The 17,603-nt window shown below is 36.7% G+C and overlaps 1 protein-coding gene across 1 annotated transcript in view; it reads right to left on the reverse strand.

The window, feature by feature from the left end:
• The window catches only part of LOC144980118 (uncharacterized), a 98,336-nt gene that overhangs the window by 75,411 nt on the left and 5,322 nt on the right, over window positions 1-17,603 (reverse strand). Inside the window, exons 2-3 of the mRNA XM_078927662.1 lie at window positions 4,168-4,484; window positions 3,760-4,071 (exon numbers count right to left, since the gene is read on the reverse strand). Coding sequence (XP_078783788.1) covers window positions 3,760-3,829 — 70 coding nt within the window. The 5' untranslated portion in view covers window positions 3,830-4,071; window positions 4,168-4,484. The remainder of the gene's footprint in view (window positions 1-3,759; window positions 4,072-4,167; window positions 4,485-17,603) is intronic.

Genomic DNA, 17,603 nt, shown 5'->3' on the forward strand with positions numbered 1-17,603 from the left:
CCCCCCCCCATCTCCCTCGGCGTTCTACTAAAGTGCGCACCCCCCCCCCCCCTTTCCATTGAAATTTGACCAAACTGCGCACCCGCCTTGCTTGGGATCAGGACAGTGGGAAAAATAATAAAACCAATCGTGCCTGGAAACCAACCTAGGACTGTGTCGGACTCGGTAACTTCTGAATCAAATTGAAAACCTTAACTACTGAGACACTAAGTCTCTAGCTATGCATCCAATTAGCCCTCAATAACCTGTTGCAATATTCTTTTGGGAAAGGCAAGCAACTGTAACTCAATATCATATCATAACAACGTTACTTTATGATAAAGATTATTTTAATAAGTCCACTCACGTTCAATTTTTGAATATCCATTTTTATATCTCTTCCATCAGATATGATCGAACCCCTAAAGAGCCACCGGTACCTCCACCTCAGCCAACCCAGATTAAATAAGTCATGACAATCAGACTCCAGTGAAACAGATATTGACATTCCATTAAAACAGCTAGCTCAGATCAACAGTGAAACCTCTATCACGAGGAATTACATGATGTATGAGTGTCATAAAAGCAGAGAGGAAAAGATTTAAAGAAACCACGGACAACAAGAAAAACGGAGGAGACGAGCTAGATAGGTTTACCTCAACACCGATACGAAAATCTGCAGAAGAAGCATGTAAACTGGCTGTTGAGATTAAAGAAGCAGATGCAAACGACATGGATTTTGTGTTGAATTTACCATTGAGAAACAAAGTTTAGATAGTGACTCAGAATTTGAAATGTATTTGGAACTTGCTTCTAAATATATCACCGAAACCACTGCCCCTAGAGTTCCATTTGCTGAAGAGGAAGAGTATTTGTCCGAAACTGCCACGCCGGCATCCTTTGCCGGTTTAGGAGAAATATCTGAAGGAGAGCATGTTCCAGGTGTGTCATCGATTATAGAGACCATGATAGCAGAGTGAAACAATAACTACACCAGATCTAGAAATAGAGACAGTGTCTACTCACTCAAAAAAGAGAAAGCACAAGACGCCGATACAAAAGCAGACTAGGAAATACACAAGCTTTTGCGAATGAGAGAAAAGCATTCGGTCTTGGAAAGTTGTGCGCCGATCTGCTCCAAAAAATGCCGTGACAGATTCTTGGAGTACCAGCGACGGGAGCTTAACAGATGTTTTGGGGAGAGGATTGGAAGGACCAGCGCCAATTTGTACGGACTTGGGTAAGTAAAACAGAATGCAGAGAGCAGGGCGAAGGCATTCTTTCCAAGGAGAAAATTGCCTAGTCATGTACATGCAACTATACAATGAAACAGGAAGATGGAGTCTTCAATCCCGTGTGCAAAAAGTTCTTCCTTACTACTCTCGGATTCAAAGCTAATAATGGCAAACTGATAAGGAGCGCTTTCAAGGATGTCGGTGTTAACGAAAACAATGTCATAGAAGTACCCCTTGTTGACAATCGTGGACGTCATAGTCCCTGGCACAAGATTGACCACAGCATTATCCATGAACACATAGAGAAATATAAAGCAAGCATTATTCATTATAGACGTGAGCACGCGCCTTTCAGGAGATATTTACCATCTGATCTGATCATCAATGATATGCACGAAAACTTTTTGCGGAGTCACTGGAAAAGCCATATCAAAGAAACTCTACTATTCTGCATTTAAAGAACTTAACATCACACGAGCTGTACTTGGTCAAGAAGAATGTGAAAAATGCAAGTCCTTCTTGTTGCACAAACAACTATGCAACTGTGAAGAAAGGTGTGAACCGTGTGCCGAAAACATCATCCATCGGAAACGATACAGAAATGCAAGAAAGAGGTATCAACGGGATGCAGATAAGAGCGAAAACGCCAACACAGCCCATCCAGTGTTTGCCGCTGATCTGCAAAGAGTAATTTTACTGCCGAGAATGAATCAGTCTAACAGAATCATTTTCACAAGCAGATTGGTCTTATTCAATGAGACATTTGCACCAATGGGCTGCAAAAAAAAAAGTGAAAAGGACATTGCCGTGATATGGAATGAATCAATTTCAGGACGAAAAGATGAAGACCTTGCATCAGCTTCTTACCACTTCCTAATATATAAGCGTGATGCCGAATCTGTGACACTCTGACTGGATAACTGTAGCGCCCAAGATATAAATTGTACCCTTTATACTATGTTACTTCATCTTGTAAATGATTAGACTACTACGAGTACAAAAGTAAGCACCATCACAATCAACTATTTCGAGCCTGGTCATACTTTTATGGCAGCTGACTCCACCCATGCCGGAATAAAAAGAGTTCTGAGACAGAAAGACGGCAAAATATTTAATCTCAATGAATTTGAACAATGTGTCGTAGAAGCAGGCTGCCAGACAATGCCGTTGAGGTTTAATGACTTTTTCTGGAGTCAGTTGAGCAAAGCTGACAATCGTCCCTACCTAGCTAAGGTTGTTTGTGCTGAATTCAGGCGAGGGTCACCAAAGGCACTCTTCTTCAAAATAGCTTTGAAGAAGATACCTTCAACGAATGTGACATTCTGAAACGCGGATTTGCTTGTACGCCAAAGTTTCGTACAAAATCCAGGGGTGTAGGATTTACAAGAAGGGTGAGATCGTGAAAAAACTTGTGGGTTTGACGCCCCCCCCCCCCCCCCCAATAGACGAAAGTACTGGATAGACCTACCAACCAGCTCCACGAGTAAAATTCTTTGCAAATCCTACAGGTGAATGTCCTTTCATAATTCACTGACTAGTTGGAAACGTTGACCTTCCAAACAATGTGTACGAGCACGCAACGTTTACACCAAAGTAATGATTCAATTCATTATCTGCTAAAGAGAAGAGATGGAATGTATAATATGTATGTGATAATATTAGCAATGATTACAAAAGCAAACTCCATGTTAGTGAACTATAACGAAAGAGGGAGAGAAAGAGAGTTAGTACTAGTTATACAAATAATGCTAATCAAATCACTGCAAATGAAAATATGAAAATTTACATGACTGGTGCGATTGTTCTGAAATAAAGCATGTTCAGCTTGATATCCTATATGTTTTTGATTGGTTTCTTCCGATTATTCTAGGGACCTGTGATTATGATGTTTTTGCTTATTATAGCTTAACATTGGGCGATATGCGTCCTCACATGACACTGTATATCAATATGCACATTACCGCTAAATTAGCCATGTCTATGACAAACAGACGCAAAAACAATATGCGTCCGTTTGTCACACACTGGATACACATCCGAAAGTGCGATGGACGCATAATATTTTTGCGTCTATCTGTGAAAGACATGTGTCAATCAATTTTCAATCATGGATTTGGCAAAAGGTCTTTTGGTGAATTACACAGTTGATACAAATATTTTAGTTTTCAAGTTCCATGAATAAAATAACCAAAAAAATTATCTTTAATTACCTATTAATTCTTTTAGATTCGAGCCAATAGTTACAATGTTATTAAGTAAAACAGTTTTTTGCGTTTCCTGAAAAAGTAGGTTTTCCCGTTATGCGTCTTTTTCTCATATCACGGCACTACTACTTTCTTCTTCTTCTCCTCCTCCTCCTTTTTCTCCTCCCTCTCCTCCTCCTCCTCCTCTTCTTCTTGGAAGAGGTAAGGAACATTGACAAGGGTTGACGAGATTCGAACCAGGCCCCCTTGCATTTGAGCCAAAGATCCCCCCTTCCCCTCAATTTATTTATTAATTTATTTATTTATTTTTGCGTAAACTAAAAGGTCAAAGTTCAACATACCACTCATGGAATCTCGTAAGATACCGTCATCGTCGAGGTCAAATTCGTCTGACCGTCTTTCATACGCCATGGCTGCTGCTACACTTGTTGTTGTTGTTGTTCCGATCTGATGAGTTGATCGAATTCTTCCACCACTTCCACAATGGTCTGTCTTGCTATTTTATTTCAAAGGAGTCCCGCAAATTATCACGGTCTCCTCTTTTCTGATAAATCCCTTTATATCCGTGTACTACAAGACAGCTCTTGCTTTACGATGTTATAATATGTTTGTAGGCTACACACTTATCGATATTATGTTTGACAAGGGGAACACTATGATGTGTCAAACGTGTGTCATTTGATCTTTTGTCTTACGTGTGCTAAAACCACACATTAATTAGCAGATTGCTGTTTTGACAAGGGGAACACTATGATGTGTCAACGTGTGTCATTTGATCTTTTGTCTTACGTGTGCTAAAACCACACATTAATTAGCAGATTGCTGTTTTGACAAGGGGAACACTATGATGTGTCAACGTGTGTCATTTGATCTTTTGTCTTACGTGTGCTAAAACCACACATTAATTAGCAGATTGCTGTTTTTTCCTTTGATAAGTTAGTCATCCAAAACTATGATAATATTACTAGATTATTTCTTTGTAGCCGTTAGTGATGAATGGTGCAGTTCTCAATACTTCGGACAGAGCTATTCAGCCTGCCCACGGGTTGATTTATGTCATGGTTCTCTGAAAAATACCAAAAAACAAACAGAACAGGTAAATGGAACACCAACAATTGAATTGACAATAAAAAGTATAGTATGGTCTAGATCTGAAAAAAGTGTGTATAAAACAGTGCTAGACAAAGCAACAAAGAAAAACACAAGGAACCCCCCCCCCCCCCTTAAAGATCAGTCTTCCTCGACTGGGGATCGAACCTCAGACCTCCTGATTACCGATCAGACGTGCTACCATTACACCATAGGTTACCCGATAGGACGATTTTAATGCCTATGTTCTTTTACAAGGGAAGTGCTAGAAATATATTTCACTCGATGCTTACTTAACTCTGGTGTCAAGCCGCACAACGTTTTTCAATACAATATGTCTTTTATTCAAATCGGAATGAATCTAGTTATGAAAAAAAAAATCATCTAAAATATCGCAGTGCAACTAATTTGACGCAGACTTGAGGTGAGTAAATTTGGTCTCCTGCTTAGATGATTTTTTTTCATAACTATATCCATTCCGATTTGAATAAAAGACATATTGTATTGAAAAAAGTGGATCGTCTTTTTTAGGGCTAACCCACACCGGAGACTGACTCCGACCACCCGGCACTGCCGTCCTCTGGATAAGGACATCGGGCACGGACGAAATACTAAGAATAAAGAGAAGAGCCGCTAGACCGTCCCGGCAGTGCCGGGTCGTCGGAGTCAGTCTCCGGTGTGAGTTAGCCCTTAGGCAAACCTCCCTAAATGCCCCCCCCCCCCCCCTCCATGCCATCAGAACGTGTTATCCAAACAAAAAAATGAGAAGAGATCGAACGAATAGTAATCTACAATCAATTAATCATGGGGAACTTTCATCAGTGTGACAGATTACCATGTTTGTTATAATATATATTAATAGGTGACTACAATTTTATTATAGATTCTGTGGATGCGTTCAAAACAACACGAAATATATCAGCTGTTGCTTTGTAAATGTTATAATATGTTTATAGGCTACACACTTATCAATATTATGTTTGACAAGGGTAACACTATGATGTGTCAAACGTTTGTCATTTGATCCGAATGTCGATCGGTGACACTAGAAACTATTTTCCTTTTGACTTCTTTTTTTAAAATGAGCTTTTATGTAGGGCAATATCCACTAAATGTGCTCAAAGCGCTTTACAAGGCGTCTCTGACCAACAGCAACACGTAACATGTAGAACGAAACATGACGTCTGTTTAGCGATATTACAATTTGTTTGTGACAGAGACAACGCTGACAAAAAAAAAATAAAAAAATAAATAAAAAAAAAAAAATAAAAAAAACCTCGATCACATCACTCCCTCAAAAAAAAAAAAAAAAAGACAAAAAACAAACATAATAAATGTATTGTTTGGAATTCCATCTCCAAGGGAAAATGCGGCTCGTGGCCAGGGCAAATCTGAGCAACAAAAAAAAAATGAAGATGAGTTCGAACACAAAATAAGGAGCATAAACTGGTGTAGTGAGTCTGATAAAGGTCTGAAAACTGTGGGTCTTAAACTTTGAGCTTTTATATAGTGCAATATCCACTAAACGTGCTCAAAGCCTGTTAGGCGATATTACAATTTATTCCGACAGAGACAACGCTGTTAAAGGCCAGGTACTCATTTTACACCTGAGTACGGTGAGAAAATGTGAGTAAAGAGCCCTCTCCAAAGACTCAACCATGCGTTGAGAGAGGCTTGATTCTAGGACCTTCCGATCCTAAAGCGAGTGTCATATTACTACAGACCTGCCAACTTGAAATGTAAAAAAATCGTAGTTTTCAGAGAGAAGAAATAGAAGTCAATATAATGAACTGTACAAATTAATATTTTACATTTATCAGTATTAAATATGTCTTCAAAACCCTGAATAGAAGCTTTGGGACACCACAGTTTTCTTTTGATCACATTGTAATGAATCAAAAATGTCTCTTTATTTCTATTGTTGAAGCCAAAAATTCGTATTTTTACGATTTTTTCGTAGTAGCTGGCAGGTCTGCTACTAGATCTCATAGCCGTACAGTGCAAGTCAAAGCAGGCCGATTTGTTGGGATGTTTTGTATTGTTGTAGTTTTCTCTCCGCTTTTTCTGGCATTGTTTTATACACGATTTTTTTCAGATTTTTATCAGTTACAGGGACATACAAATACAACGTCCTTCTTTAACAAAAAAAAAAAAAATTCTTCCACATAATGAATTCGATTGTCTACGGAAAATCTTGGATGGACCAAGTCAACAAACAACTGACAGGCATGAATGAATTCCATTGATAAAGGAAAGCCGACTGAAAGAAATAAAAGTAAATAATTTGTTCCAGAGAGTGTGTTAAAACCTGTGTTTGTGTATGTGTGTGTGTGTGTGTGTGTGTGTGTGTGTGTGGGTGGGTGTGTGTGTGTATGTGGTATCTCCAATCATTACCAACTTTATTTTATGCACTTAACGACCCAGAAATGTAGCAATAACCATTTGGTTTTCAAAAGCAACAATCTCTCTCTCTCCTCTCTCTCTCTCTCTCTCTCTCTCTCTCTCTCTCTCTCTCTCTCTCTCTCTCTCTCTCTCTCTCTCTCTCTCCCCCCCCCCCCACTCTTTCTCTTGACATAGTAAACAGAGAACATTCCCACCCAATCAGTGAGTGAATCTAGATAAGTGCCTGCTTTGAGCCATAAAACCATATAAGTCTGATTTGTACAACGATAATACTTATGGCCATAATAAATTTGCGAGACGCATTCAAGAACGTTGGTAAACGTCTGCTAAAGATATAAATGGTTTAGAAATGTTTTTAGGTGAGTTTATATTTAGTATTAAGGGTGATTTTCGCGTTAGAAAAACTTCAGAACGATAACGTTTTGGTCAAATCTGAAGTTTCCTTAACTTCTCGAATCCGTCTCTCTCTCTCTCTCTCTCTCTCTCTCTCTCTCTCTCTCTCTCTCTCTCTCTCTCCTCTCTCTCTCTCTCTCTCTCTCTCTCTCTCTTATATATATATATATATATATATATATATATATATATGTGTGTGTGTGTGTGTGTGTGTATGTGTGTGTGTGAGTGTGTGTTGGCGTGTGTGTATCTATCTATCTCTCTTTCTATCAATCTTTCTACCTATCCACCTATCTATCTATCAATCAGTATATCTATCTGTCTACCAACCTACCTACATGCCTGCTTATCTCTCTGTCTCTTTTTGTCTTTCGATCTATCAACCCATCTAATCTCTGGTAATCTATCAATCTTTATGTGCATGTTACATAGTCTCCTTCTCTACGCGCGGGCCGCGCACTAGCCACTAAATGTACTCGAAGCGTTTTATAAGGTATCCAAAGACAACAGCAACACTGAACATGACGAGGACGAGTTGAAGCTGTAACGCGTTTCTATAATTTAGTTGATTTTTGTTTTGTTTTTTTGTTTTTGTTTTTTGACAAAGACACAACGCTATTACCAGCTACAAGAAAAAAAACGATAAAGAAAAACAAAACGAATGAATAAATGAATGAATGAATGAATAAATCCTTTGAAAGAATGAATAAATAAATGAATGAGCGAATGAATGAGCGAATGAACCAATAAATGAATGAGAATGACTGAATGAATAAATGAATGAGTGAATGAATAAATGAAAAGACTGAATGAATAAATGAAAATGACTGAATGAATAAGATCATGAATGAATACTTGAATGAATGAGTGAGTGAACGAAACGAACGAATGAATGAATGAAATAGATAAGTGGATGAACGAATGAATGAATGAATGAATGACTAGCACAATTAACGATTAACATTTTGCTTTTTTTCGAAATTTCAATGTCTCTTTTCTTTATCTATGGAATGCGAATAACATTCTCTTTAAAGATCAAATGCCTGGAGTGAATAGCTCAATGCGTGGTTGAATAACGAAGTAATGGTTGAATCAATAAACCATTAGAATGTTATTATAAAGAAAAATGATAAGATTAGATCTACACCCAACAATATATGAAGGCAAAAAAAAAAAAAAAAACCACAACTATAAGGACTCGGGCTTAAGAACATTAAATTTAACACGTTGTGGATAGTTTTGTTTTGTTTTGTAACATATCTTTCATTAAAACAATGTTAAAACAAGCCCATCACTGTGTTTGATTATCAGACCTACAAAACTGTGCACGTCGGTCTTAATTAATCAATTATTTTTTGTCTTGTGATATTATGAGAACCTGCTAACCGACACCTGGGTAGAATCTATTGAACACTTTGGAATCACCGGGGGGAAATTTGACCTTACAAAACACTCAGGGCGACGTCTACATATATGCAGGTCTGACATCCGAACCCACTTATGGGCCATTGTTGTAATGGACACTATTTTGCGTCATTTTTTTTATATTTCCATGACAACAATAAGCCCATAAGGAATTGGGTTATCAGAACTGCAAATAAGCGCAGATCGACTCATGGTATTCTATAGGACAAAAACGACAAGCATTTTTCCTCTTTAACGCACTAAGTATATGTTGTCTATATTCAATAAAACCAAAATACTCGTAGTTCGTCATTTCACAATAACCTTCAGTCATAAATCACAGCACGTAAAAAAATCCTAAAAATTAACAAGTCAATTAACTCCCTGAATTCTGTGACCGATACAAGACTTGGTTCGTGCGACAATGGATCATTTCACACGGTTCACTCACTCAATCCTAGAGATTTTTGCTACTTTTCAAAATTAGAAATTTTTTTTTTTAAATGAGCTTGTACATAGACAGTTTTATTCATCTACCATTAACATGTAAAAACTAAAAACATCAGCTTTGATACAACGCCTATAATTTGTCTCAGAAAAATGTACTAATTATGCATGGGGTAAAGGTAACTCGGGTAAACTACGGATATAGTCGGTGTTAGGGTTGAGTGAGTTAAAACACAACACTCCCAAGTTGTAACAGACATGTATTCCAAAACTCCGCTCTATGATAGATATTATCAGTTCCCTGACACAAAAGCGCAAACACTTCGACACAAAAGCTAAAACAAGTCAAAATCAACTTATCAGACAATAAAATCAAGAGGGTGCACAGCAGTAATTAATATTAATATCATGTGTGCTCAATTAATTCATGAGAAAAACACACACGATTAAAAGGAACTAAAACCAATTCAAATTAATAAATAGATAAATAAAGAATAAATAAAGAAATATATAAATAAACACATAAATAAATATAAATAAATAGATAAATAAATAAAGACATAAATAAATAAATATAACTATAAATAAATAAATGATAAACAAATAAATAAACAAATACAGAAATCCAAAACTGCTCATCTCGAACACAAAACCCTTCTTCAGCCAACAAAAAAACAAACAAATGAAACGGTATTTATTAAATTATACTTCAGGTAAAATCCAGCCAACATGGTAGAAACAGGTACACTCCACCCCACATACAGGTATTCCAACACTCCGCCCATGATATTTTCATTACCTTGACACAAAACACCCAAAACATGTCAATTAATCATCGATCAATCAATCAATCAATCAATCAATCAATCAAGAAGGTACACAGCAATTAACTATAATTATGTGTGTAAATTCAATGTATGAGGAAATACACAGTGGCATTGAACAAAAACGAGCAATAAAAGCTTTTTAAAAAAAACCCAACAAAATACTTAACATGGCACGTTTCGGGCTCAAAACTCCTCTTTGGCAAACACTAAAAAACAGTTAGAACGATAATAAACTTCACGTTAAAATCCAGATAGACAGGAGAAAAAAACAACAATCCTCTGCACCTCCATTCGGGATACAAGTTGGCGGAAAGAACGTGATATTAACTGAAGAAGGATTTTGATCCCGAAACGTTCCATGTTAAGTACCATTATCATTATTATTATTATTATTATTATTATTATTATTATTATTATTATTATTATTATTATTATTATTATTATTATTATATATTATTATATTAATTACTATATATATTATTATATTAATTATTATTATTATTATTATTATTATTATTATATTATTATTATTATTATTATTATTATTATTATTATTATTATTATTATTATTATTATTATTATTATTATTATCTATTTTTTTAAGCTGTTATACTAATTTTATATATTTTACAGTTCACAGTTCCAAGCAGCTAAGTATGCACAACCATAGAGATAATTTGTAAGAATAACTCCGTACTACAAAACGCACAGCTCTCGTTCATTGTGTCAGCTTAGCCTTCTTAGAGTTTTATTGCTCAAGCTTTCTAGGGCACGATGAAGTCTTAACTGCGAATTCTTGGCACTGGTTTTAGAACACGGTACCTTAGATTATCTTATTGTAGTGTGAAATAAGTGACGACCAGTAAACTTTTCTCAAAAGACCAGCATTCAATATAATCTCACAAGCAATCATTATAGAACAAAAATGAATGAACTAGTTTCAAAAATAACAAACTACCTAACATGGAACGTTTCGGGGTCAAAACCCCTCTTCAGTAAACATTGAAACAATTTAAACGATAATGCTTCGTGTAAAAATCCAGAGACGGGTGGAAAAGGCTCTGTATGTCCAATCGGGATGGGATACAAGATGGCGAAGTGTTGTTCGGTGATGAAGGATTTCAAACCCGAAACGTTTAGTTTTAATTATTTTGTCCTTTTCAAAAAAAGAGCTGCTATACTATGCTCATGTAACTTTAAAACATATTTACATCTATCCACAGCCTCAAGCTGTTGTATGCACAACGAAAAGATTTGTAGGAATAAAAGAACTAGAGTGCGTACAACAGAACACACGGTTCTTGTTCGTCGCGTCAGCGGAGACTTCTTCGTTTTATAATAAATAAAGCTTTCTGGGGCACAACTAAGTATCTACCTAATTGTCAAATCTTGACCGGAATTTAACCACACGGTACTTAGTGCCGATTGTAGGATTGTCTGGAAACTTGTCTATTTTCAATTCGATTGGTTTTTCAATTCAAAATGTCTTTATTGCCGGAATATGCTACATATTACTCAGATTACATATTATAAGTAAAATCAAATTATATATATATATATATATATATATATATATATATATATAATATATATATATATATATATAATATATATATATATAAGGATAACCATAAGATCTATATGATCTTTCTCTGACATTTAAACTATCTAACAAAGGTAAACAAAACAAGAAATCAACACGAGTAACAACACTACATAACATTTACCCATACAATCTCAATTTTTCTTCGATGTTCGACTCACTTTAACAATTAAATTTTAATTATATATCTTAGTTTAAAATATGAAAATTAAAATTTAAAGATCCGCCTGAAGGAAGTTATTGATTAAAAAAAAACAACTAAAGCCAAAACATTTGCATTTTTTACCATCCAACAAGGATATAAAGTTTTTTAAATTATCAAAAGGAGGGCGTTTCACATGTGGTCTGGCAAACTGTTTCACAATATTGCAGTGGTATATTCTTGGACGTATAGAATTAAAAATGAAGAAGTATGGGAAAAAACACAGCAGAAACCAGTGGGAGAGGAAATAGGAAGAAGACAATGGAGGTGGATTGGACACACCCTTAGAAAGAATGACTCCACTATAACAAAGAAAGTATTGGACTGGAACCCCCAGGGCAGAAGATCATGGGGAAGGCCACGGGAAACATGGAGAAGAATTAGAGAAGCTGATATACAGAGAAGTGATAAGACTTGGAATGAGATAAAAAAGTTAGCTCAGGATAGAGAAGGATGGAAACTGTTTGTCTGTGGCCTATACCCTGACCCAGGGTGAAAAAGGCAATGATGATGATGATGATATTCTTGGAGATAAAAATACGGATAAAAGCATCAAAATAAAATATCCATTCCTATTATTGACATACTGAATGCTCATATCAGTCATAGACGCATTTTAAAGCGAAAAGTTCCCTATCAAGGGCATTTTTAATCCATGAATATCTTTACCATTTTTTAGTTTGAAATTTTAAACTGTTCCATGTTGTGGCAGGACGGAATATAAATGTATTCTTCCTAACTGAATTCGAGTATCTTGAAAAAAATATTTAGAGTTCATCTCCACGAGAGCTACTAACGCCTTTAGAGTTTATTGTTCAATAACATGTATATTCATTTATCAGTTTTACCGTCATAGAAATACTTATAAGAAAACCACGAAACTGATCAAATCCGAAACCGGAAATCAGGTTTGAAAAATTACATAACAAAAAAAAAACATGTCTACCATTCGAGTTTCCACCCACTTTTATTCTCTGGCACTGCCCCGGTACAAATTAGAACTGATTTACTTTCTTATCACAATCATGAGAGCGCTTGCTCTTTCTTTATTTCCGAAGGACCCTAATTTAATGACTACAAGTGTGATACGGTTGATTTGGCAGCGAACCTTCACTGCCGCGATATCAACACCACCGTTGGCAGTCCAAACCTATATAACTTTCTAACACTGGCCTCACTGACGCACTATCAACACCACCATTGGCAATCCAAACCTATAAAAAATATATAACTTTCTAACACTGCTGAAGCAGAATTGCCAGCTTCGATGTTTTAAAGAGGAAAAAATTTGTTTGTGTTCCACCGTCTCAAAGCAGTATTAATAGTATTATGTGTGGAATACATGGATTCCGAAAATTAAACTTGTAGTCAAAAATATAAGTCCTGGCTTCATTTTATTTGTTATATTAAGGGGAATAAATAACGTTTTATGACGTAAAAAAATTAAAACAAATCACGTTTGGCATTATTTTGAAAAAAAAAAAAAATACTGGCAATCAATATTACATATAAAAAAATCTGGACTTAGCGTATCAGGGATTAACGGTGGCTACTACTGTAATTAAAGCGACATAGGATAATAGAATTCTACCACTACATACTAATACACTACAATTACTACTACATGTACTATTATCACTAGTACTGACTATAACTCTACACAAAAGAGGTAAACCCGGGTGGAATGCAATAGTAACAGTAGCCTTACGAAAATAACAACTTTACTGGGTGTCGACTGAGGTGCCTTCAAACGGCAGGACGTGTAAAATTAAGCCAGTCATATCCCAGAAACATTTTAAAACTGCTAAACCTTATGTGCTTGAACAGGACCTTCCGATCCGAAAGCGAGTGTCATACCACAAGACCACATACTATAGCCGCATTTACCAGTCAGTCAGCCTACGGGTTTATTTGAATCATAATTAATATCAAATAACAAGATTGACGTCAGTTTTCGACACACCAATGGTATTGAGTTCATGTTACACTCATAAAACCTGGAGATATACAATCGTTCCATACGTTGGAATAAGCAATGGAATTTAAAACAGCCTGGAAGAATTTTTAAAAGGCCGTAAAGAATCCCCTGATTTAAACAGTTATTTAGTTTTTAATGGTTTTACGGCGCTTGCGAAATATTTAGGTCATATCAAGTAAGACTTGAAGCGCGTACTCTAAAATATGCGCTTGTTAACAACGCCACTATCACATTATCTCATTCGACTGCAGTGTTTCATTCATCCTGTTTTGTTGATAAAGGGGAAACCCGAAACGTCCATTTTATCTGTTTTCGGATATTAAATTGAAGCTTACATTCGAGCAGCACCAGTTACATTGACCGATTGGGAACGTTCTAATTCTTATGGAAAGTGACTAACAAAAATTCTCCACTGGAATTCCAAACACGTAATTATAGATCTAGTATAGTCTTATTATGTCGTAGAATTAAATTATGGGAGATATCAGTATCAGGAAACGACCGGGCCAAAGGAATCGTATTGTAAGGCCTGACTTGTTTTGACACAGTGCCAAATAGGGATGGGACAGAGTACCGTTCTTCTATAAATGGAACCATACAACGCTTTATCACGGAGCTTTTGAGAAGATAATAATATAATGGGAAGCAGAAGTCGTGACGTCACATCTTCCTCTCTTCCGGTTCAAACACCTCGGAAGTGTGTAATCAGTCCTGCGTACATGCAATAACAATGAATAGGTTTCATATTGAATCATAAGGTGGCATAGGTATCTATTTCAGTAGCAAGATGTAAAGAAGAAGAAGAAGAAGAAGAAGAAGAAGAAGAAGAAGAAGAAGAAGAAGAAGAAGAAGAAGAAGAAGAAGAAGAAGAAGAAGAAGAAAGAAGAAAAAAAAGAAGAAGAAGAAGAAGAAGAAGAAGAAGAAGAAGAAGAAGAAGAAGAAGAAGAAGAAGAAGAAGAAGAAGAAGAAGAAGAAGAAGAAGAAGAAGAAAAAGGAGGAGGAGGAGGAGGAGGAGGAGGAGGAGGAGGAGGAGGAGGAGGAGGAGGAGGAGGAGGAGATATTTCTACTTTAAATGAGAAATATATAACGTAAAGTATCTTTTAGGATAAACCTACATTATTAATATCAGGCTGGATAGTCTAACAGACAACATGTCAATGTGTTTGGTATCATATCCGACTCCAACCCATTTCGTCACTGCCCTTTTGATGCTGTGCGTTTAGCTATATATATAGTATGCGCTTGGCTTAGAAACTCACAACATTGCCATCCGGAAGTATAACAGACCAACACACAAAACCATGTGTAACCTTTAACGTTTATGAATGTATAGTTTGTTTATACAGTTTAAAGATAATTACTCATAAACATGGATGGCAAAAAAAAAAAAAAAAAAAACAATAACAAAGACCTGGGTGACGGCAACTTCGATCTATCTATAGTTCTAATAGGGAATGAATGGGACGTTGACATACCAAGTGTCGAAGGTAAATTGAACTACCTATACAAAATATCTACCTGTAAACCAAAGCAGTGTTTGTATAGAGCCGTACTTAACACAATGTTCTTCGGTGTGTTCCCGTGCCCGCGTTAATCCGGAATTGATTAAAAACCGTTGTGTAGTTTATCTCTGCTATTTAAATATTTGTCTACATAAGAATATTATTATGCAGAACGGCGGTTATTATAAAAACTTGGCTTTTCCCTTTGAATAGAGAGCTAAATTTTATTTTATCTTTAATCAGATAGCTTTTATTATTATACAATCAATAAAAACTCTCTGCTTTATTCTTCTTACTAAAAAAATTCACTTGGATTAAGAGAGAAATGAAAAGAGAGAGAGAGAGAGAGAGAGAAGAAGAAGAAGAGAAGAGAGAGAGAAGAGAAGAAGGAGAGAGAGAGAGAAGAAGAGAGAGAAAAATAAGGGAAGAGAGAGAGAGAGGAGAGAAGAGAGAGAGAGAGAGAGAGAGAGAGAGAGAGAGAAAGAGAGAAGGAAAAAAGGGAAGGAGAGAGAGAAGAGAGAGAGAGAGAGAAGAGAGAGAGAGAGAGAGGAAAGAGAGAGGAAATAAATAAGGGAAGGGAAGAGAGAGAGAGAGAGAGAGAGAGAGAGAGAGAGAGAGAGAGAGAAATAGTAATTAATAATAATATAATTCAAACAATGTTTGCATTGATTTCCTGTGTGGTTGGACAAACAAATTCAATAAATAAAAAAATTGATAAATGGATAAAGTAGTTTTGAATTGAATATACTACGAGGGCTCTTTCAGAAATAACCGAAAAATGCCCATTGCTCAGCAACCAGTGGAGATTTTTTAATTCTGTAAACGACATGATATTCCTTATTTCCTTACGGATAATCCCAGAAATTATGAAGTGCATCATTTTGCACGATGAATTTCTAAGACGATTTTAAAGATGGCGGCCCACCTTGAAACTTGGTCAAAGGAGGAAATCAGAGCTGCGGCCCACCTTGAAACTTGGTCAAAGGAGGAAATCAGAGCTGTCATACGTTTTTTGAACGCCAAAAGTCTGAATCCTACCGAAATTCATAAAGAACTTCAGAGTGTATATGGTGAGCATGTTATAAGCCGTACACAAGTCTATCACTGGTGTAATTTGTTTGAAGCCGGCCATTCCGACTTGACAGACAGGGAAGGGAGAGGGCGTTCGATAACTGCGACGTCAGAAGACAATGTGAAGCGAGTTGATGAGCTTATTCGTCAAGACAGGAGGTTGAAACTTCATGAAATCGCAAGCAGTCTTGAAATTTCGTAAACTTCTGCCCATAGAATTGTATTTGATGAACTTGGCTACAGAAAAGTCAGCGCAAGATGGGTTCCTAAGCAATTGACAGACAATCATAAAGAACAAAGATTGAACATCTGCAGGGAACTTTTGAGAAGAAGCAAGAGCTCACGCATGGTTCACGGGAATACTGCCAACGCCGGCGGAGACTTTCTAGGGTACGATGTGACTTTTCTTGACAGCATAGTCACCGGTGATGAGACTTGGTTGCACCATTGCACCCCAGAAACAAAGCAAGATTCGATGACATGGAAACATCCATCCTCACCTGTCGCGAAGAAATTCAAAGTCATGCAGTCAGCAAAGAAAATAATGGGAACTTTTTTTCTGGGACAGTCGTGGTGTTATTCTGTTCGAAACCTTACAACCTGGAGAAACAATCAATGCTGAAAGGTACTGCCAAACTCTTGACAAGCTTAGGGAGGCCATTCGCAGAAAGCGCCCAGGGCAGTTGACCAACGGGGTCATTTTGCAACACGACAACGCTACACCCCACACAGCACGAGTGACGCAAGGTTGGCTAGAGAAATATGGATGGGAGATTTTGCCACACCCACCACACAGTCCAGACCTCGCACCATCTGATTATCACCTCTTTGGGCCACTGAAACGTGAGCTGGCAGGAAAGTGCTTTGATGTCGATGAAGAGCTTGTTGACCATGTGCGGAAATGGCTACAAAACCTTGACGGAAATTTCTTCCGAGAGGGTATCTATTCCACGGTGCGGCGTTGGCAGAAGTGTGTCGACAGACTTGGCTGTTACGTAGAGAAATGAAGGACAAGTCAAGGTATGAACACGTGCAAGAATTTTGTTGATAGCATAAAAAACGCGGATTTTACAGGCATTTTTCGGTTAATTATGAAAGAGCCCTCGTATATTATTTTATTATTTTAATTAGTTTCAGAAACACATTATGACACAGGTATGACTTCCAAATTAGGTATCGAATACTAATTTCACAGCTATAATCGACCAGTTAGCTGCCGTGATCTGGAAAAAACATGTATCTAAAAATTTGGCCAGAAAACACATC

Source organism: Berghia stephanieae, chromosome 9 (genome assembly GCF_034508935.2).
Source record: "Berghia stephanieae isolate SIO BIC M18660-M18661 chromosome 9, UCSD_Bste_1.3, whole genome shotgun sequence".
Taxonomy (NCBI): Eukaryota; Metazoa; Mollusca; class Gastropoda; order Nudibranchia; family Aeolidiidae; genus Berghia; species Berghia stephanieae.